This window comes from Gadus macrocephalus, chromosome 16, assembly GCF_031168955.1.
Source record: "Gadus macrocephalus chromosome 16, ASM3116895v1".
Lineage (NCBI taxonomy): Eukaryota > Metazoa > Chordata > Actinopteri > Gadiformes > Gadidae > Gadus > Gadus macrocephalus.
The window spans coordinates 8,864,033-8,887,746 of record NC_082397.1 but is presented as its reverse complement, the minus strand read 5'-3'; the positions used below and the strand labels follow the sequence as shown (position 1 = coordinate 8,887,746).

General features: G+C 48.6%; 1 protein-coding gene across 3 annotated transcripts; it reads right to left on the bottom strand.

The window, feature by feature from the left end:
- Window positions 1-29: 29 nt before the first annotated feature.
- Window positions 30-21,917, bottom strand: c2cd3 (C2 domain containing 3 centriole elongation regulator). Of its 3 annotated transcripts, none has more exons than XM_060074166.1 (33): window positions 21,714-21,917; window positions 19,958-20,227; window positions 19,639-19,796; window positions 19,109-19,266; window positions 18,860-18,993; window positions 18,623-18,755; window positions 17,805-17,954; window positions 16,684-16,831; window positions 16,491-16,582; window positions 16,141-16,338; window positions 15,936-16,051; window positions 15,740-15,858; window positions 15,485-15,616; window positions 14,761-15,282; window positions 14,256-14,407; window positions 13,932-14,175; window positions 13,309-13,480; window positions 12,745-12,928; window positions 12,267-12,439; window positions 11,696-11,828; window positions 11,120-11,388; window positions 10,819-10,899; window positions 10,099-10,731; window positions 9,525-9,878; window positions 9,029-9,167; window positions 8,723-8,787; window positions 7,407-7,612; window positions 6,240-6,370; window positions 3,985-4,107; window positions 3,667-3,872; window positions 2,440-3,223; window positions 2,059-2,176; window positions 30-300 (listed from the first exon to the last, which is right to left on the bottom strand). In XM_060074166.1, exons 1-33 carry the CDS (start codon window positions 21,766-21,768, stop codon window positions 157-159), a joined length of 6,696 nt encoding a protein of 2,231 aa, XP_059930149.1. In that variant the 5' UTR covers window positions 21,769-21,917; the 3' UTR covers window positions 30-156. The 3 variants fall into 3 exon arrangements, with proteins under 3 accessions (XP_059930149.1, XP_059930151.1, XP_059930150.1); XM_060074168.1 differs by having other exon boundaries at window positions 13,309-13,474; XM_060074167.1 differs by having other exon boundaries at window positions 2,059-2,170; window positions 21,714-21,916.
- Between the last annotated feature and the right edge of the window lie 1,797 nt (window positions 21,918-23,714).

Below are 23,714 nucleotides of genomic sequence, written 5' to 3'. Positions count from 1 at the left end.
TCCAGATTAAAAAGGCACTCAAAAAAGCTTTCCATTGTCCACATTAACAGATTTATTTATAAAAGTTCAAATATTACATACAATGTACATGATTTCATATATATATAATTATATATATATACACGTCTGTAAACTTCTCCCGAAAGAGCAAATAGGCTACTGGTCTTCACTAAAATGAGCAGCGAATATGCGAGCTATCCTTGCGGCCTCTGGTGCCGTCATGGAACCGGCTGGGAGGGTTGGCCTGGGTCGGGGGGCTCGTCTGGGGGGCCTCAGACCTCGGGCTGCGGAGCCAGGACCCTAGGAACCAAGGGGTTTAATCAAAACAATTTAAGCATTCAATCTCTGGCCATTGATACTTTAAAAATATATAGTTTAAGCATGTTAGACGATTTTACTTCTAAAGCCTACTTGAGAAGCATACTTCAAAAAAACAAACAGAGACCTGCTTATGAACTTGCTTTATGTTGTGTGGCCTTTTGCTGCACAAACAAGTGAGATAAGCATGCATGTCCCCCCGGAGGCACTGCAGCACACAGAGTGCAGCCCCACAACAACAAGGCTCCAGCTGGAACCGGCTCAGTCAGCTCTCACCCAGGCCCCGCCCACTTCTCACCAGCCCGCGGCTATATCTTCACATGCCACCTTCTGATATTGGAGCCTTTTGTGGCAGAGTGACGCAAGCGGCGCATTCCCTCGGTTGTCTGCAGCGGGGTTGCCCAGACAACGGGCAGCAGCGGGGCAGCAGCGAAACCAGGACACACGTGTTGGTCGCTCCCACGGCAGGGCCCTTCCTGTTCTGGAGGAGCTGGCAGGGCTGCCCGTGTGTCACCGTCTCTTTAAACAGAGATCTGCATATGAATGAGGCCTCTGAAGGCGAGGGGACAAGACACTCTGTGGTCCCTGCTGAATCACTTTTGGGAAGGCTTCGGGTTGAACCCGGGAAGACAGTCCGTGGTGCATTCAGACAATGTCAACAATGACAAGGGAGGGAAGTGCAAGGGAGAGGAAGTCTTCAGGGGAAGCTCCGGATCATCGGCCCTCAGGCCCCAAGACGTGGGATCTCCTAACCAAAACATGGGCCCTCCCCCCCAGAACATGGGCCCTCAGGCCCCAAAACATGGGCCCTCGCAAACAACACATCAGTGTTGGTTTTAGCCTATTCCCCAGAGGCTTACACCGTCCTCATCGTGATTGCTGGGGTAAAAAACGGTTAAAGGTCAGTCAGACAGCTGACCGAAAAGGACCCGTGGTACTGACCGATGTAAAACATAATGGGACCATAGGATAGGATACAAGGCCACACACTCCCTTTCCTCATTGGTATTGTAGTGTAACGGTACACAGACAGCAGTCAACATTGTCGGCATGTCAGAGCGATAGGCGGGAGAGCGAGTAAGGCATCAGTGAACCTTTACCGTACCTGGCAGCGACGGTGGTTGCGTAATGGCCGTGTGGAATGTTACCACTGCTCAGAATGCGGCTTGAGTTACACTGAGGGATGAGGCGTCATCATTCCTATGAGGGCACGGACCCACCAGGAAGCCAGGGGGACCAGTAGGTTCAGAGGGGCTTGTGATGAGCTGACCTCGCTCAGGGGGAGGAGGGTCCGGGCTTTATCATCCCGGAACTCAATTTAGAATCTAACGGAGACCTCCAATAACCGAAACCGAATGACGATTCAAAAATCCATTCTTGATTAAGTACATAAGGGTTGCTAGTTTCAGGATCTACTCCAGTGTGCGCCAAGAAAGATGGCGTGGACATTTATACCATGAAAGCAGAGTACAGCAAGTATGAAAAAAATATATACCAACTGACTGCAAAAATGTAAACACACAAAGGCAGTGCATTTACACAGAAGATAGAATCAGGATTCTTAAGTGAACCGGTTCTTCCCCCACCCATAATGCAAACAAACGGGCAACTGCCCTGGTCTGAGACGTCCCCACGTGTTTCTGAAGCCGTTACATATCCAATAAGACGGGCAATAGTCGTCTGACTGGAGGTCGGGGCTCTGGAAGCGAGCCGGCGAGGTGTGGACGGGTACTCACTCACCGGGTTAGACGGGGGCCTGGAGAAGGCCGGGGCCAGCCGGAGGGCCCTCATGGAGGCCTCCAGGTGATTGGACGAGAGGAAGAAGTTCGGGATCTCACCTCGACCGGCAGAGCTTACACTGGAGCGTTAAGGAAATCATGGAGTTTCAACGAGCCCCCCCTCCCGAGGATCAATCAAGAAAACGTTAATCCGAGTTGAGTCCTCCCATATAGACGCTGTATTCAATGAAAGACAAATAAACTCTGCAGTGTTATGGCCCAATCCCATTTCTACCCCTTACCCTTACCCCTTTCAAAACAAGGGGGAGGGGTAAGGGGAAGAGGTAAGGGGTAGAAATGGGATTGGGCCTTAAACCACACACTGAAGACTGAGCAAGGATACGCTGGTGATGGCTGCTCTTCTGTGTGTTGAGGGGTCAAAGGTTCATTGTCAGGCTCGTCCACTGACCCCTGACCAGCCTGGTTCATCACCGCCGGCTCTACCTCCTCTTCCTCACCTGACGCCTGCAGCGTCCTCTCCACCTCCTCCCCCTCAGAGTTCGAGGCGTCACTCTGCGGTCCGGTAGAGTGGTCACACTCACAGTGGTGCCCTTCCTCCAGTACGGTCCCACTAGTGTCCCCACGTGTTCCCGGGAGGTTCGGCCCTTCTGCCCCGGGTCCCCACAGTCTCCTGACCACCCCAGCGTGGGCCGGGTCTGGGAAGCCGCGGTCACCGCCCTCCTCTGGATCCTCCAGGCTCTCCGTTGAACTGAGGTCACAGCCGGAGAAGACGCTGGTCCAGGGGCTGGTCCTGTCCGTCAAAGAGGTCACCTCGTTCAGAGGTCTGGGCTCCACCACCATCTCGTCGTAGTCCCCCTCGCTGTTATCATCCTCATCTTCTTCTTCACGGCCGCCACCTGCTTCTTCCTCCTTTCGGCCACCTGCTCCATAGTCCTCGTCGTCTTCCTCCTCAGACAGGACTGTGGCGTGCCCGTGAAGCTCCTCCTCCTGGGGAGAGTCGTCGTCGGGCTGGGGTGGTTCTGCAGCTCTCTGGAGGGGTGCATGGGGGGCTCTCTCTGGGGAGGTTCCCGAGGGGCCCACCAGGGAGCAGTCCCCTGGGGCCGGAGGTGACGAGGCACGGCCCTGGGGCTCAGAGGTCATCGTTTCCGGCCGCGGTCCCTGCAAACCTGGATAGGATGGAAGCGGTGTGGCGTTGAGATACTTTTCTGTTCGTCTAGCGCTTCTTTGACATCAGGTAGTGTAGGGGCTGCACTCTCCTCTATGGTTCTGATAGTGAAACAACAGGTTTGATACCATAACACCCACAGCCTACCTGTAGATAACTTGAAACAAGACTCAACCCCTGACTTAATGTATTCACTACATGTTATTTAAGGGTGAACGCGTATGCTCAACGAATACCTGCTAACGGAACAACTCCTTTGTACACTCCATCAATATAGAGCATACCATACCTGTAAGCACTTGCATAACCACTTGATTTTAAGGACAGACTTCCTTGTCATTATACGTCAGAAGCACACACACAAACACATGCAAACGCACCCACACACACACACACAGAACAACATAAACAGACTTGTTTGCTGGAGGGAAACTCAGAACTCACCAGAGAGGATATGGTTGACCTCTCCCACTAGCTGGCTGGACTTGAGAAGCAGCTGATGGCTGCTGGTCTCTGGGTGCCCCTCCTCTTGAGGCTGGGAGGGGGGCCGGGAGGGGGGCCGGGCGTGCTCACAGGCGGGTGGGAAGCCGGGGGTCGACAGCTTGTGGCTGAAGTACTTCTGCATGTCGTCCAGCTCGCTCAGGTTCTTCCTGAAAACAATGACACAAAGAAACGTGAAAAAGTTCCTCACTCACTCGGGCATCACCAAGCGCCTCTGACTTCAATGTCTTTCTACCAGGTGACATTCAGGAGGACGTTTACCGCAGGGCTGAGAAGAGGATGGAGCTGGAGGGATGGGCGTCGCCGGCCACCTGCTCCTGCAGGCTCTGGTGGAAGAGCCGGACGTTGTCCATGTGCTCCCCGTGGCGGTCCACCTCCCCGGGCCTGCGGACGATCATCAGGAGCAGGTCCATTAGTAACACATAGGGGTGGGAGTCTCTTGGCACCTCACGATTTGATTCGATTCCGATTATGAGGTCAACGATTCGATTTGATTCCGATTATGAGGCCAACGATTAGATTCTGAAGCGATTGTCGATTCCTTCCTACTTTTGTGATGATTAGGCCTGGGTAAAAAAATCGATTTAATCGATTTTGGATCGATTTCGTTTAAATTTCACGCTATCGATTCACAGGGCATGAGATCGATTTTTTTTTTATTTATTTTTTTAGTAAATATGTTGAAAAAATATGAATTTACGGAGTTTTATAATAATTGAATATTTTATCTTAAATGGTATAATCTTTACAATGGTTATATTTATATCTTTTAGGAAGATGGAGGCAGTTTTGTTTATAGTTGCCTGGATTGTCATTAATGGAGCCTACAAAATAAAAACATGTCTTTTGCAGTGTGTTGCATGGAGATAATTTCATTAATATATTGAATTAGGCAGGCCATCACGTTGAATAGAATGTAAAATCTTGCTAAGGATGTTAATTAACAGTCACAACTACAAGATTTTAGTCACAATTAATGATTTTAGTGATGAATTAATGATGATAGCCTATAAAGAATATTTCCTTACAACTTAAGAAAATTATCATTCAATCTAGGAGCAGATGGAACCGATTCGGATTGAATCAAATCGAATCGAATCGAATCGAATCGAATCGTGATTAATCGATTTAAAGCCTTCAGAATCGAAATCGAATCGATTCAGGAACTTGGCCGTGATACCCAGCCCTAGTGATGATCATTAAAGACATCAACAGATGAATTAACTTATCTAATATTTCATAAGAGAGAAAGCTTTTGTCACAAATATGACTTTCTATGAACAATGCAATAATCAATGCAGCTTGCATTATAACACAATACGGAAGCATGCAAAAAATAGGTTTCAGTTTTATTTTATTTCTAATCTTTCTTTTCTATGTCATTAAAGGAAAAGCTGCTCTTGAATTAGAAGGAGTTCTTGTGTCTGGCTGTGAGTTTGCGTGCATGCTATGCGTAGGCTGAATCGCAATCGTGTCAAGACAAATCAGATTGGCCAATACACACTGAAGATAAATTCAATAATTTTAAAATTACAAAAATTATCCCTCTCTGGCGAACAGAATGTTGCAGCAGGCAAAAAACAACATCTGCATCGAGACAGAATCGTTCTAGCGAGAATCCCACCCCTAGTAACACAAAGCTCCATTCATACGTATTAGAGGGTGAGGCTCGATGAAAACATATTTGGAATGCGCCCGGCAGGCCTTTCCTAGGATTGGAGGATAGGTGTTGGGAAACCAGTTCTGTATGTTCTGATACAGAACAGAACGTTCGGATCACTTCCTCAAAGGAAAACAATATATATTTTTTTTAATTATCCCTCCAGTGATTAAAATCATTGTGGAACTATGGAAAATAGTTTATAAATAGACAGGTAAAGCATGTAGATGCCATATTAATGTCATTAGCCAAGGAGAAATGAAATAAATAGTTTACCGGTTAACTAACTTTATTTAGTTCTAGAATATAAATGCTTTGTGGTTTTAATCCCTGCTTGAGGTCTTTGCTCACATGGAAGGTTCAGAAGATAACAAATGTATTTCTACAGTAGTCTAGTACACGGGTTGGATGTTCAACCTTTACAGACACTTTTTCCAAGGAGGATGAGTCCGGACAGGATGTTATCGCTCGACCTCCCCCCTGCTACGGGAGGAGTTGATTTGACCAGTGCTGGCTGACTTTTTGTTTGCTTTCGGCCAAGGAGTGATACAACAATGGGAAGAAGATGCTATCGTTTTAGTTATCAGACCTCTTCTTGATCTGACCATAAGGGTCAGCCATATCACATCATCAGTTTGTTGTGGTTCGGCAGGTTAGGATATTTCCAGTAAAGAGCCATTTTATGTAACGTGCATCTTCAGAACCCTGCCCTAAGCGACATGATTGGAAGACATAATTAAGTCTGATTTGTGAGACTTCTCTGCCCCAGATCCTTAAACCAACCCCACAAACCAATTTTAGTTCAAAGTGAAACCAGTTTGTTTATGTGGTTTAGTCTGGTCTTGGTGGGGTCTACCTCTGGGAGAAGAACTGTTCTGTCCGCTCCGGGGAGGAGATTTTCTGCTCCGGGAAGCGGCTGAGGTGAGCAGGGAAGCTGCTGTATGTGGCAGAGGTCTGGTAGCCCAGAGGAAGGCCCTGGAACAAGGCCTGAGGGAACAACACAGTCAGCGTCAGACCACAGACACTGACTTCTGGCCATTCTTAAAACACAGCATTCCTATCAATTACCACACGTCCAAACAGATGCCCAATGTGAGCTGTAGACTGGGCTGAAGCCCTTAACCAAATACACACATGCAAGTGAGCTCAGGGTTATATCAGGTCTCAGGCCTATAATACACCTTCTATACAATGTTTAATGACTACTACTATATTTTGTATTGCTATCATCGATTCCAACGTCAACTACGTGGTAGAGAGAAGAGCTTTTTCATTTTAATAGGCTTTCACCATAGGCAAAAAGGTGGTCCCATGTGTATTGTTTTATTTTTTCTCAGAGCTGGATTATTTTGATGTCTCAATGGCATTCAGCCCCTACCAGTCTCTAGATGCTGTCTCCTACCTGCTGTCAGATATACTAGAGTCGATGCCTATCAATGGACTAAAGGAAACTTGTCTGGCCTTCTCTTCCCATCAGATGTGCTCCACATTTGTGTATATTTACATACAAAGCGCTTTTAAGCAAACTACTGCCTTGTATCGCGTAACAATCAAACCCGAGCATCCGTAGATCAGACCTGCTCTTGGCTGATTTTCACTGCATGTTCCTCAAGTCAGCAGAGCTTATAAAGACCCCAGCGAGTTTTTGTGCACCTCATATCATATAATTGTATGTTTTATGTCTATATATAATTAATTATTTTGTAATCTCTGCACATTGGAAAGGAAGATCTCGCTCAATCTGTCTGACACTGAAATTAAGAATAAATAAATACATACAAAATAAATAATTGTAATACAGTAGAGAATTACTAGGCACCTGGCAGTGCATTATGGGTAACGTTGATCAAACCACTTCGCCCTATAATGGTTGTAATGTGCATCAGGTATTAGTGTGGCTACAGCATTGCTTTAGTCCGTTTACCCAGACAGAATGACAAGGCCTTTTAGAGTGCCCTACAATATAAGACCTCTGAGCCCCCCCAGCCTCCAGACAGGCTGGACGACCCGGCTCTGCCCTCACCGAGGGGTGGTTGGAGGCCTGGTCCACCAGCGGCTGCCGCTGGCCCCGGAGCCCCTGCACGCCCTTCAGCGGCGAGACGGACACCTTGAGCTGACCCTGGCACTGGCCGCTGAAGTCGGTGATGTTGTACCAGCCGCACACCGCCTGGAAGCCCGACAGCAGGGGGGACAGGTCGACCGAGGCGAACCCGAGCACCCTCTCCATGTCTGAGGACCACAGAACGCACCAGCATCGTCAGCATCCTCATCACCACCATCGTCATCATCATCATCAGCATCACCACCACTATCATCATCACCACCATCACCATCATCTCAATCAACATCATCATCATCCTCATCAACACTATCACTATCATCATCACCACCATCATCACCATCATCATCATCATCAGCATCACCACCACTATCATCATCACCCCCTTACCATCATCATCATCTTCATCATCACTATCACTATCATCATCCCCTCCATCATCCCCACCACCACCACCACCACCACAACCATCATCATCATCACCACCATCATCATCTTCATCATCCTAACCATCATCATCATCACCACCACCACAACCATCACCACCACCACCATTATCACCACCATTATCACCACCACAACCAATATCATCACCACCACCACCATTATCACCACCACAACCAATATCATCACCATCACCACCATAACCATCACCATCATTACCACCATCATCACAGTCTTCATCATCATCATCACCACCATCATCATCATCTCTGCCACCACCATCATCATCATCATCACCACCATCATCATCATCTCTGCCACCACCATCATCATCATCATCATCACCACCACCACTATCATTACCACCATCACTATCATTACCACCATCATCATCATCACCACCATCACCATCACTATCATCACCACCATCATCATCATCATCACCACCATCATCATCATCACCATCACTATCATCACCACCATCATCATCATCACCATCACTATCATCACCACCATCATCATCATCATCATCACCGCCACCACCATCATCACCACCATCATCATCATCATCACCACCACCATCACTATCATCACCACCATCGTCATCAGCCATAATCATCCTCATCATCACCACCATCAGCATCACCATCATCATCTACATCATCCTAACCATCATCATCATCATCATCACAGTCATCATCATCACAGTCATCATCATCACAACCACCACCACCACCACTATCACCACCATCATCATCATCATCATCATCACCACCACGCTGAGGACCACAGACACCCAGGGTGAAGGTTGTCCCCTCAAAGCCCCCGTAGCCTACCTCCTTTGTGCCAGACTTTGAAGACCAGGGACTGCAATGGGTCCACCAGCAGCTGCTTCGATAGCCTGTCAGACAATGCACAACGCGTTCACGAGATGTCCTCTGTAGTTCTATTTAGTCACGTAGCAGAGCGTTTCTACAAAACCTAATACACTGCTCATTATTAGGCAGGTTGTTGGGGGTTCAGCAGCGGACATTATGGATGAAACCCAGAAATGTTCGGCTGGGAGTTGAACACCCCCCCTCCGACCCCCAATATCAACACCGCTACTCAAAGCCCCCCCCCCCGCCGTGCACCAACCCTACCTGCACTCGTGGTGGTGCTCCCACACAGGGCAGCTGCTGTCGGCGATGAGGGGCGTGGAGACGGGCAGGGGGCCGTCGGCGGTGAGGTAGGACACACTGCAGGAGGGCAGGGACCCCCGGGGCTCTGCCTTGGGACAGCCTGCCGGGGGGGGGGGGGGGGGGGGGGGTAAGTATACATACTTATATACCACGTTGACAGCAGGGATAAGGAAACATACTAGCTGGCCCATACAGAGCTCCACTTACAAAATAACCTGTCTTATAATTTGCAGAAATTTAAATAGGTGACTTTAAATTGGCGGCTGGCAATAGGGAATCTTTAGCTAAAATGTAAGTTAAGACCAAAAGTAAGATATGTCTACATTTAGCACCACCAGGCTTGTAAGGCTGTTTCCTTTGTTCCGTTCACAGGCATCTATGAGAGCCTGTTCCAACAAGGTGATAGGAGGCCGAGCTAACGAGACACCCCCAGCAACCCAAAGGGGCCGAGGTTCACCTTTCAGACTGAGGTGCATGGCGCGGTCCACGGTGACGGTGACGGGGAACGAGTCCTCTGTGGCGTCCACCCCCGTCTGCTGCGAGGCCGCCAGTTCATCGCCTGCACAGGGATTGGTCCCCTCGCTGGACGGAGCGTGTGATTGGCTAGTGGAGGATGGCCCTGGGTCCGCCTCCACTTCCTCTTCTTCCAGTTCCTGAAGGAGCTCTTCCTGGCTGTCGACGTCGGCTTCGTCGTCGATGACGACGAGGGCGGGGGCCTCCCCGGGGAGAGAGCCTGTCGTCATGGCGATGTGCACCCTGAGCGCAGCCCCGCTCAGATCGGAGGCGGAGTGCCTGAAGAGCGGGTAGACCCCTGTGGGAACCAACCCAACAAAAGAACCATTAGATATTACATCCTCATGAGCACTACAACTAAACTCCTTTAGTCCTTTAATCAAGATATCATGACACGGCCACAGGACTCTGTACAAGCCTACGTAGGCTTCGCTCCCGCCTTGCACAGACGTTGTCTTTTGTGCTAAACAAGTAAACTCTAAACTCTCTAAGAGCATCGTCTGCAAAAGGATCCCCACCACTGAGGTTCTGGTTGTGCCAGGGGCCCGCGGCGAGAGGGGACAGATCCACGAAGGCGGACCCCACCAGCCGGTCCGTGTCGTGGGGCCTCCGGGCCTTGTGCTTCCCGAAGGCCACCCACAGCTGGAGCTCCAGCCTCTCCTCGCGGAGGTACCAGAGCAGGGGCCGGCAGCGCCCGAGCCTCACCGCCCCGCCGCCCTGAAAGCTCAGGGTAGCTAGGCCTCGCCGCTGCCCCCCCTCCTCCAGGGCGGGGTGTCTCAGCGGGGAGCAGAAGGCCTCCCGGTCGTACAGCTGGTACCGCAGGTAGCAGTAGGTGGAGCGCTGCAGGGTCTCCTCTCCCGCCAGGAGCAGACAGTGGACGGGGAGCCACGCTCTGGGCGTGGAGACGCTCAGAGACAGGCTTCCCGTGCTCACGTCCTCGTCCTCGTCCTCGTCTTCGTCGTCGTCGCCGGCGTCGTCGTCGCCCCGCGGCCCGAGGTCCCAGCCCAGAGCCCGGGCGGCGGCCAGGACCCGTGCCCGGTCCGAGTGATGGGCGAAGCCGAGGGAGACCTCCAGCCCGCCCACCGGGCCCTGGGGGCCAACGGGGGGGGAGGAGGGGCGAGGAGGCTGAACGCCAAACCAACCGGATATACCTGGAGAGGAGAGGAGAGGCCGGTTCACAGCAGGAAGGGCAGAGGGAAGACAGGGCAGAGGGAAGACAACACTCAGGGAAGACATACCTGTTTTCTTGAGGAGGAGATGACTCAGCGGAATTTTCACCGTTCCCAGAAGCCTATCTTTAGATTTAGGTGTGGTCGGCCCTAAGAAAATCAAAACAACAGATAAATACACTTTTATATTCAAATGTAAAAACACCAGGAAGAATAAATCATTTGAGATCAGAGAAATCTTCTTCAGTTAACTCATCCATTTGAATAATCCGGGCTCATGATTCCAAACGTCCGCCTACGGGTACACTACGGCAACAGGAAGCGCCAAGCTAGGCCCACAGCTAGCCACGACCGGGGCGGCGGCGCTCACCTTTAGGGCTGTCCCTGTGCCAGAGGGTGAACCGGGCCGAGGCCTGCTCCAGCACCTCGGCCAGGCTGCGCGTCTCCCCGGTGCTCCTCTGGAGGTCCAGGTCGCAGGGCACCTCGGCGTGGTGCTCGAACTCTGGGCAGAAGGACCGGGCCACCACGCGCGTGCTGCGGCCGTCCCCGTCGGGCAGGAAGGAGAGCTGGGCCGTCACGTAGCAGTTGGGCCCCACGTCGGCGAAGTACCGGAACCTCTCGTCCTGCTCCGCCAGCGCCCTGTGTCGGTTAGGGGGGGGGATGGTTACACAATGCAGAGACTTGGTTTACTTTGTTATGATATATGATGGAGTTATGATAGGGGGAAATAAACAACACGTTTGTTAGCAGTACCGTCTCCCTTTGCATTAAGGTCTAAAAATTATATATTTTAATTTCTCTTTTTTAGGGACCCGTAAGCGAGGATAGCTCAAGCTTCTCAACGGAGCAGAGACATTACCAACAACACAAAAAAAAAAAAAAACGGTGGAATCCGAATAATGATTGGGATGCAGTACCACATGTGTACAGGTAGGGGGTGCTGTACCTTGCAGCTGCCTTTAGGCCGGATGCTCTGTGCACCTGAAGGTTCAGGGTGACCACGCGGGCCATCCCTGCTCCTACATGCCCTGCAGCCCTCACAGGCCTCTGTCTGTACTGGACGTACACATCCAGCAGACCTGCACCACCGCACACATGGAGAATCGGGTTAACGTCATCACCACTTTGACACGCATAATGTTGCACTTTGCACTGGTGTTTTTGATATTGTTGACGAGCTCGCGTGCACTGTGTGTGTGTGTGTGTGTGTGTGTGTGTGTGTGTGTGTGTGTGTGTGTGTGTGTGTGTGTGTGTGTGTGTGTGTGTGTGTGTGTGTGTGTGTGTGTGTGTGTGTGTGTCTGTTTCTGTGTGTGTAATAAATGCCTATATTTATGACCAAAAGGTGTGTTTGTAAAGTTGTTTTATAAAGAAAGCCATTTCTGTGATTTCACGTTGATGTGCCACACCTGTGTGTACTAGTTTCCAGAATAATTAAATAAAAAATACAAAGCCCCCATGTGGCGCCCTCTAGTGTGTGAGCGTGTGTACGGCAGTGTGAGTGGTGAGTGCCTGGGGACCTGAGGGCTGGGGCAGGGGGTCCGCAGGGCCGTGGCCCCTCCGGACCAGAGGCAGGGAGAAGAGCTGGGCCTCAGCCGGCCGCTGTCCCTGCAGGGTCACCATGGCACACAGCTTGGACAGGGGCAGCAGGCCCCGGGCCACCCTCTGCTCACGCACGTTGGGGTAGTAGTATCTGACACACACAGGGCAGTCGTCACCAGGTCGTCAGATTCAGAGAAAAGGTCCAATGAAAAAGGATTTTTAAGTTTCATTGAATTCTCAGTGTAAAACTGACTATTATACAAAAATTGCTATTATTATGATGTATATATATATTTTTTCTTAGATATATTTGTACACATACTCATATTGCGTATAAAGTAATACAAAAATGCTGATTATTGCATGCGTTATTATTGATTTTCATCTATCTTTAACTGAGCGTCCTGTCAGTGCAGATAAATGATGAGCGGCAGTAGGCCTGGGCTGAGCACTGACCGGCACCACACTTCAAACTGGACGCCCCCCCCGCCGGGCAGGCCCTGGCCGGACAGGGCGCTGAGCAGCAGCCTCTGGACCGGCGTCCCCGCGGGGGACAGCAGCACGTGGGTCTCACTGTGGCCGAACAGGGGGTCCGGCACGCACAGCGAGGTGGGGGTCCGGAACTGCTTCAGGTCCACACCTGGAGGGGGGGGGGGAGGAGTGGGAAAGATAAACAACTATTGAGACAGTTATTGAAAAAATTAAACATTAACAATCAATTTTTATCATTATATTTTACAAATTATTATTATTTATTTTTTTAATGGTAAATGTTTCTATTCAATATTTTTGTTTCATAACTTCCAGTTCTTGCGGTTTACTTTTTTCTTTCTATTTCATATTTATGTTTCTGTGCTGTGTATATTATTACTGTTACGCACTAAACCTCAAGACAACTTCCTTATTCGTGTTAACCTTACTTGGAAACAAAATAAACTATGACTCTGACCCTGGTGTAAAGGGCAGAGCCTTAGGAGTCCCTACACATTCATCATTAGAACACCATTGGACGGGCCTTACTGCTCTCGATGAGCTGGGGGTCCAGAGGCGCGGCCGGCTCTCCCTCCTGGGAGGGGAAGCTGTACTGGATGTAGCAGTCGGCCTCCCCCCAGACGGTGGACTCCAGCGGGCTGAGACCCTGGACCTTCTCCACCCGCACAGCAAACAGATGCTCTATCATGGCCTCCTGCTCCTGCGACAGCGGGGCACACTCAGATGAAACACACTGGAGGATGTTGGTGACCTTTGAATGACCGTTATGTCATCACCAGGTGTGAGTGGGATTAGCCATAAAACACCACTTTAGATTGTACCCTCTAGTGACTTCACAAGTGGGAGAGTCCACCAGGATGTAGGATGGCTTGATTGATGATGATCAGTTGATGGCTAATCACACACACACACACACACACATCTGCTGGTAACATAGGGGCCCTTTAAATGTTGTTTGAAAAGTACTGCACCAGTTGTCGATCGTAAGGACAAAAATCCCTGGCAGAAAGAATAGTAAGAGCAAACAAAAGAAAATACACCAAGAAAGTAAGAGAAGGAAAAGAGGGAGACGATTAACAAAATAAACAGAATCCGAGCAAAAGGAAGAGCAATCAGAAGGTCAGGCTGTAGGTTGCGTCCAGCCCACTGACCCTGGCTTGTGAGCGGTGCTGGTGTTCCGGTAGGTGAACAGGGCGGGGAACATGAGAGGCAGGGCCGGCCTCTTCGTCCCTCATGCGCTGGAGAGCCAGGACCTGCTCCGAGCCGCCCATGGCCAGCATCACCCTCAGGCTCCCCTTGGTACCCCCGGAGAACACGTCGATGACGGGCATGGAGCCGTCCGCCCCCAGCACAGGGTACTGCGCCTGGAGAAGCAGCCGGCATATCTTTGGGTCTCTGGAAACAAAAACACAAATTAAGACAGACAACCCTGCTGGGTCCACCGTATGCTGGGACACAGTCTTCCCAGCAGTCACCTGAAGGACATGTAGAACTGGTGCAGGGGGAGCTTGACCAGTCCCAGGACCCGGTCTTGCTCCGTGGAGCCGGTCCTCTGCCACACCTCCACCACCATCACGTTGTTCTTCATCCTCTCCAGCAGCATGGGGGTCAGGGCCACCGGGGTCACCTGGGGAACGGACCGGGGGGGACTCAGAGGTTGGACGGAGAAGCAAGACCACTTGATTGACAACCCTGGCTCATAAGCAGAATCTTGTCTGAACTCTATCAACTCTTAACCAACTATTAACTCGGCCGGCTAGCAATAAAATATTTTTCAGCATTTTACCCGCAATGTCTTCCCATGCCCTTGCTTGAAGAGATATTTGATCCAAACGATCACTATTTTAATTATTATTAATTTTGCCCATTTTAACAGCGTACTATTTCAGACCATGGAGAGGTTGTTTTATTTGAAGGAGGTTTCGAGGTTCTGAGAGTGGTGAAATCCGACAAGAAGCCGGTCAAATCAATCGGGCTAACCTGAACAAAGTTGAACTCAGGACTCCGCTGTCCCCAGCTGAGCGTAGAGCGGGCGGTCTGGTCCGACCCAAACAGCCGACAGTTCAGGTAGAAGTTTGGAGACTGCAGGGGCCCACAGACAAACTCCTTCCCATCGGGGACCATGAGAAGGGCGTGCAGCAGGGTCTCCCCGTCGTCCTCCCCGTGGTACTGCTCTCTTCCACGGGGGGATTCCTGTGGACCTGGACGGTGATAGGGTCCCGTCGAGGCCCAATGGACCGCCCTAACTGAGGTCTCTGTTGCGTGGTCGGCCGGCGACGGACCCCGGTCTAGGGGGGCTCGGGATGGGGGTCTGGGGCTGGGGTATCGTCGGGGACTGGGGTCTCTTCTGGGGCTGGGGTCTCGTCGGGGACTGGGGTCTGGTCGTGGACTGGGGTCTCGTCGGGGACTGGCCTGAGTATGTGAAGGAGACCTGGGCGTCGTGGTGGGTCCTCTTTTGGCGAAGCTGAAACCTTTGTTGTCTGCAGCGAGGTCCAGGGACACCTGTGAATAAGACAACGATCTGTGATTTTTAGACTATCAATTTGCATAACATTAGCATCACATCAGCATTCCAAACCAGATGGTTAAGTAGTTGAAAGGTTACGGTAAGAAAAGAAAAAAGGCTAAAGTGCACATAACTAGATAGTCAATGATTCAGGGCAGTGCAGTTCAATAAATATGTTACTTCCATCCTGAAAGTCACCTTGAGTGGGCCGATCTCCTGGGACTCTCCAGCCCCGTCTGCTCTCTGTACGGGCAACACAACGGACTGGCTGAGCTGCTCGCGCTCCAACAGGCAGCGCAGTGGATAAACAGCCTTACCCACCGGCACAGGCTGCAACAACAGACCACACATTCACCATCAGGACTTCTCCGTCGCGTTTGCGATGTGCGTGAGGGTGGATAACGTTAACATCCTCTGTTGTTGTGGAGACATCCAGCTCTGCGATGATCGTACCTTCTGCTGGCTTTTGTTCCGAGAGTACAGGTTAAAAACGACTTCCGTTTCCCGGTACCGTCTGAGGTTTTCCCCGACGAGGGAGACGGGAAACACAGTTCGCTGCTCAAACGTCACCTCTGAGGAACAGAACGGGTTAGCCCACCAAACTAATCACTCATCGGGACATGTGAACCCTGTATGTTCTGCGACCTACCTCCACCGGAGACTTTAGCCGAGACCGCCCGGGTCACCTCCCCTACCAGAGCGTTACTGCAGGTATGGCGACTGGAAACAGGGGCCACAGGGAAGGTGTACTCCACACAGTACGAGCTGGAAGGAACCAACAGGTTGTTGATACTCGACAATAAACCATCTTAGTATCAGTGAAAATTCAAGAATGCAAAACATGCTTTGGCTACCATCTCTTTGTCACTAGTGGCCTAGGGGGTCTCCCCTTTCTAGTGGTCTTCCTGGGGGAGGGAGGAGGGAGGCTCGAAGGGAGGGCGAGCGAGTGGAGAGTGACTCTGGCCAGACGGATCCGACTCAGTGCCTTCAGCTGGTCTGCTGCCGCGCCAGCCTGGGTGTCCCCTTCCCCTGGGTCTGCGGGGGGGTGGGACCTGGAGGAAGGGGGGGGAGAGAGCTATGAATGTGGTGCATTCTGCTGTGAGAACATACTTATTATTAACTATGGATACTATAGCCTTCGCAGGTATGTTCAATTGAACTCGACAGTATTAGAAATTATCTTGTTCTGAACGCAAAAGCAAACCTGAGTTGATTCTCTCTATGTCCTGTGGAGGACATTTCCTGACTTTGGCTTTGGGACATCGTCTCCTTCACTTCAGGTTGGCTGTCCGACATCTGCGGGTTACCAAGCGAAAGACCTATTTTATCCATTCTGATACATATCGATATGACAGAAACATGTCGTGGTCCGGATGCTCTTCAATGTGGCTACTTACAGGGGTCTTGTAGAAAAGGTTCTCCAGTAAGCTCTGGTCATACTGCGGGTCATTGAGCTCGCTGTCCAGACACACACTGCTGTGCCCGGACAGAGGAGACTCAGGGGGAGAGACCATGCCATCCCAGACAGGTTGAGATGTGTTTAATCTTTAAAAAAAACGGATTTGAAATATATATATAACATTAAAAAAATGGTATTCTGTTTATGAATCTGTCGGCACACAATAGAGTGGCGAAGTCACGCCCCTTCCGGTAGGGCTCATGGGACCTATGAGATCGAAAAATATGAATGGGTGTCAATGGAGAGAAAATAATTATTTTCTGGTCCCAGTCTTTATATGCCCTGGATTACACATATGTTGTTTGTGGATTTAAAGGATAATTTTTCATGCAAAGAAAACTAAAAATGTTCGTGAAGAAGTTTGATAATTTTAGGTTTTATGTGAGGCCGCTTTGTGAACTACAGCTCTTCGCTGCTCTCGACGCATATGATATACGTCACCACACCCGCCCTTGGAACTCGGCACAGAGATGGCGATCTCTCTGCCCCACTTCACCGCTTTTTCCAAGGGGAGGATAAAAGCATCGAAAGAGGTGAAAACCATTATAAGTCGGGGCACGTGCAGAGTTTCAGTTATGCCGATGGGAAGATTGTCGGTCTTCTCCACGCCAGTCGCAGGGAGCGTGACGTCACATACGAGCCGTGTAGTCTTTCTCGTTGTGTTTTCACTACAGCCTTTATCTGAACAATTGCACAATAAACGGTCGAACTCTTTGCATGAAAAATTATCCTTTAAATCCACAAACAACATATGTGTAATCCAGGGCATATAAAGACCGGGACCAGAAAATAATTATTTTCTCTCCATTGACACCCATTCATATTTTTCGATCTCATAGGTCCCATGAGCCCTACCGGAAGGGGCGTGACTTCGCCACTCTATAAACACATGGTACAACACTGCCTCTGGTGGAAAGTTGCTGTTGTTGCAACTGTTTCTGATTGGCAACTTGTTTTTTATTGGCTGAAATCTGTGCCAGGTGAGGTCACATGCCAAGCACATAATGCACCAATATACACCAATCATAAGCAGCGATTTGCCCTAAGATGTGTGTTTACCGGCCGAGTAGCAGATCCACAGCCCGGTTCTCGATGTCAGCCGAACAGCTGGGGCTGAGCTCGTCTGGGTGGGCTCTTGGTGGGCGCTGGAGGCTGGCCTCAACCTGGAGGAGGTTCTGGAGGAACCCACCATAGGAAGGAGACAACAACCTAGACAAGCAACGGGCATGTTAGTCTTTAGTCCTCCGAGTAAAGCTTTATTCCTGAACGACTTGCATTGCATTCAGATCGAGTTTCCTGCGGAGCAAGGTATGGGTCAGGGCTGCTCGATTACAGAAAAAAATCATAATCACGATTATTTTGGTCAATATTAAAACGACTATTTATGAGCATGGAAACATGCTGTAATTATTCAGCATGTCTCTCCAAAATACACTTTGTAAACTGAGAATTTTGAAATTTTGCCTTAAAAAAAATACGGAAAATGGTCAAATAGAAAATGTTCAAATCTAAAATAATGTACAAATGTGTAACCAGCTCTTGTAACTTGCAATGTTTGATAGAAAGTGCACTTGTACTTTCTATAAAACATTTAATGAAAAACAAATAAATAATAATAATAACCCTCTAACCCTGGATTATATTAGTTTTGTGATCGTTTGACGCTAAAATCGAAATCGCGATCAAAATTCGATTAATCGCCCAGCCATAGTATGGGGCTGGGCATCCAGGCCCAAAGGTCCTGGATGGAACCCAGGACCTTTGGGCCTTGGGCATAACCTGATACTGTCCTGATACTGTCCTGCCCCCTATTAAACTGTACATCTGAATCACTCTATGGGCGTTAAAGCTGTGGATCACGTGCTTCTTCAGCTTACTTGGAGGCCGGCAGGACGTTGTCCCTGGGGAGAGGCAGAGGTGTGTCCTTCAGAGCGGTGTCCACATCCAGGTCACACTGGAGGGCGGACCTCACCATGGCGTTCCTGAGCTTGCTCCCACGCTCCAAGATAACTTAAAAAAAAAAGGTAAAAAAAAAAATCAACAAGCATAACCTTAATGTTTGATCATTTCTTTTGATAGGGTTTGTGAATCTGCTGTGACTCGGCAGCCCCCACCTGAGAGGAGGTCAGTAGAGGGCTGGTCGCTGTGGGCTTGCGGCCCTCCAGCAAACGTTGGCACCTGGCCCTCAAACGACTCCCCCTTTCCTTTGTCTAGCTGGGCACTTGGGAAATACAGATGGTCTTTCCCTCTAAAAACACAAGAGAAAAACGTAGCATGCATTTAGCTGGGATGGATAGTTACCGCCGTCACTGATCAAATCTGTCAAGAGACACATCTTTAATTTAAAAAATACAAAGATTGACCTTGGTGTGTCTGCGCCCCCGAGGGAGGCGGTAGGGGGCTGAGGGGGTTGTGGTGGGGGCAGCTTGCCCGGGCGAGGTGCTCCGCTGCTGGTGCCCATGGAGGGGACGGAGCTGCTGCTGTCGCAGGCCTCTGTCAGGGGCTCCAGGGAGAGGGCCACCTGAGGTGGAAACATCGGAATTGACCCGGCGATGTAGGCTGAGTCTGCTCACCCAATACGAACTACAACTGTCCTCCACACTGTTTCAATAGTGGCCGTCTGACTCACGGCATCTCGCGAAAAATAGACAACGGCAACTGATGTTTAGATCCACAACTATTCCGATGCGTCGGATTTCTGCGCTTGAACAAAGCATTCGAATCGCCATACACACACATACAACATAAATCATATCAAACATCTAAGGGAATCCCTACTAAGACATTAAGCCTGTAGTAGTAGAATAAGGGATTCATTGGCTGATATGCCTTCAGTGGTATCTATGTTTTATCTTTATATTTGATAACTAGGCCCGAGGCCTTGAAAACCCACCTGTACTTCCCCCAGTTTTTCAGATGTTGGGGAGACCAGGGTATAAAAGCCGCTGATGGAATGTGACAGCGAGAGACGGGAGATACCTGCCACCTGAGCACGGGCAATGGGCAGATGGTCCAGCTTCGTCAGAACCTCCAGCACCAAGGAGCCCATATCTGTGGACAAATGACAAAGTAAGTACGTCCATATTCTGGCAATATTTTAAATATAGTGCAGAATTGCCAATGGCTATTTACAGCAAGAAAAATGATGATATCGGATCAGAAGTATATTTAGTCAGATAATTCCTCTTCATGTTGAATTTCGGGAGACATACCACTGAGATACGAGATGAACTGCTTGGGACCACAGCGAATGGGGAACCGGGTGGTGGTCTTGACGGTCTTCTGTGTAGCCTGCGATCCATCCCGGGGCCAGAACTGGGTCCCATTGGAGGACTCCCCCCACCAGCGCAGCCGGACGAAGGTGGCCTGCGGAGGCTTGTGTATGGTCCATACGAGCCTGGATACGGTCACCCGTAAGAAGCACCTGAGATGGCCCTCCACCAGCGGGGGGAGGCTGGTCGCGGGGGACACATCACTGGGGACTGGGAACCAGAATGATGGTACAGGTTTACTACTATTGAATACCTAGTGTGTGTGTGTGTGTGTGTGTGTGTGTGTGTGTGTGTGTGTGTGTCTGAGTGACTGAGTGACTGAGTGACTGAGTGTGTGTGTGTGTGTGTGTGTGTGTGTGTAGTAGAATAGCGATCACATCATTTTAATATTCAAAATAAGTAATTATTCAACAATATGACAAGGAACACAGATATTTTGCATTAAACGTTTGTATTATTAGCCTACTATAACTTAACGATCAGTCTTAAGAAAAAAAAAGCTAAAAAACTTTTATTTAGGCCTCAAAGAAACAGTTAGGGGGGCTGATTGTTTGCATTAAAACAGTGTCTTCAAAGAGTAAAATAATCATACAACAAATTACGTAAACAACACATTCAACATATATACTATAACCCTATACTATAACTATACTATTACTTTTCTCGGTTTTGGGACCTCGGTGGTGGAACGAGCTCCCTGCCGCTCTCAGGACCGCAGAGTCGCTCACTATCTTCCGAAAAAGACTCAAGACTCACCTGTTCAGAGTCAACCTCGACACTGCATAGCCACCCCCCCCCCCCCCCCCCTTCTGGCCACCATTGTATTGTATTGCACTGTATTGTATTAGAGCACTTAACTGTGTAGCAACTGCTGCTATCATGGCTGTAACACGGGAATTGATTAGCCTAGCGATTGTGGTACTTGCACTTGGTTCTATGAACATCCTTTCTGTACCGACAGCGATATATTGATGCACTTCTTATGACAAATGTACTTATTGTAAGTCGCTTTGGATAAAAGCGTCTGCTAAATGCCCTAAATGTAAATGTAACCCATGGTTGTATAAGATATAACCCTGTCAATTATCTTATAACATATACAACTTAGAGAACATGTATATACTATAACCAATGATTGTATTAGATATAAACCAATCAAATTATCTTATAACACATATAACCCATGGATGTAAAAGATTTCACCCTATCAAAAGATCCTTTAGCATATAAAACAGTTAACCGACTGATGAAGATCAAAATCAACAACTCAAATCAACAACGTCCTGGATGTCCCCCTACCCCAAGCGACTATTCAACAGAGTAAACTATTGCAGGTGTTACGAAATGTTAATCAAGTATATCCAATATATATAAACATAAAAGCCAGTTACGTTAAGTTAGTCCGTGAATCGAGTCTCTCCTACTGAGACCAATGAGTAGCACAGTCAGAAAAGTTAAACAGAGACACAAGGCTCACCCAAAACACACTCAAAGTGATCAACTGGAGTTATATCTGCATGATAAAGGGGTTATGTCTGCAGGATGAAGGGGTTATATCTGCGGAATGAAAGGGTTATGTCTGCGGGATGATGCCTGTCAGTGACAGCAGGATCAGGAGTTATCTCCACCTGTTAGCTTGTTAGCAACAACTGAAGCATAACACACACACACACATCATGAAAGCGTCTTGCATTACCTTTCTTTTTGCTGCTCCCCGATTTGGCAGACCTCGGTTTTATGGTCTTCTTCATTGCCTAGCTTGAAGAAGACCACGACCACCAAAGCATTGTTTAAACATGTTATATTAGGCAAGGTTTGCAGCATCCCCACTTCAGTAATCCGTTTAGAGGCGCTGAGTTTCACACAAAAGTCCTGCGCGCTCCTCCGAGCAACGTCTGTTTCGGTCCCGCCTCCGCTGCCGCGCATATCGCGCACAGACCTCTGGGAAATGGAGTTCCTCTAAAGCAGAACCGCTACTGATAATAAATATTAAGGCGCTTTAAATAAATGTAAATAAAATGTAAATGTTTATTGTGGATGTGGATATATTAAAGTAATATTCGTTTTTTTATTATAAGAAAAGTAGTAATGACATAACATTCTTATTTTATATCTTGGTTTATCATTCAATTAATATGGGCATGAGCTGTTGTGTACCAATGTTGGCCTAACAATGGAACTGAAAGTTACATTCACGCAGTGATTCAAACTTTTGTATATATATATTTTTTGTATACACAAAGTTTTGTTCAGTTGCTGTAGTGTTTTGAACTTCCAGCAGAGAGCAGTACTGGTTTCCACATATTTATTTCCACCCACCGATAACCCAAACAATCTTTTGAATTAAAAATGTGTTATTTTCTAATACCATGCGAGCCACTGTGAAGTATTACGTAATACAAATGTGTTACTTTCTTACGTATATTATCTAACAAGGATCAATCTCAACTTTAACTTTTTCCACAAATTCTTCAAAAATGTTCCCTGAATATCAATCTGCTTAATTAAAATCACTATAAACAGTATCTATTTTTGAAGTGTAGGATTATATATTTGTAAGTTAACATTGACATAGGCTGTGTGTCACCATGGATGCGTCAAATTCCTTCAATGAAAAGCAACAGGCAGATGCCAAATATGCTGTGCATATATAGGCTACACAGATGCTAGCGCAGTGCTTCTGGTGGTTCAAATAACACTTAGAATTCCTGGAGCAAACTCAAGCTTTAACATGGTTTGGAGCAGTAGGGAAGGTGGGGGGGGGGATTGCCTCGGAAACTGGCAGTTTTGAGATAAGTGTTACAATAAAATGAATCATTTGAAGACATTGACCTTAAAAGGTAACGATGCACTACAAATCTAGAAACCATTCATAATAGGATATGAATGGATATGAAAGGATGATTGATTCACGGAAGGGCCACTTTATTAACTTTAAAACACAGTCCAGAAAACAGTTAATCCAAACAAAAATGAAACACCCAACATAGAATAGTGTAGCGATTGAGTTCCTGAACAACCCGATGGAAGACTTGGCCCTGAAGTTCCCACAAATCAACACCACACACGCCCATGCACACCTCACACAACTTTGGAACAACAGTTGTACACAAATATGACCCTATCAGTATTTGTGTTTGTCTGTGCGCGAGGTTCTCTTTGCGTTTATCTCATACTGTATACGTTGTGGATGGTACGGCTAGGAACCTCTTCCATCGCTCAAACTATAGTACACTCCCCCCCCCCCTACAAGAACTACCCCCCCCGGCCCTCTCTGAGCTTTCAACACCCTGTCACTAAAGGAGCTGACCACCACAGACAGATAGGGGCCCTTGGAGAACCCAGCTCCTTCAGGGCTCTTTCAATAGACTCTTCCTCTGTCTGCGACGTAATGAGAAAACGAGTCCTCTCCACTGAGCAGGGTCCTGACCTACTTCAGACTCGGGTATCTGAGCGTTATGCAGGCAGACACTCAGCAGTGAGACACGTGCACGGCAGCCGATGGGGCTAGGCAGTCCCGATGTTTCCCCAGAGAGTGATTAATGATGGTGACTGCGTCGGGCCAAAGTTCTGCTCAACTATTCCAGTAGGAACCAGACGGTGAGTAAACGTCAGTTCATCACAAGAGCGGTCTCGTTGGCAACAGGGAATGACACATGGTTTTCTTAGTCACCCGTGGAAAACAAAGCCCGGCCAC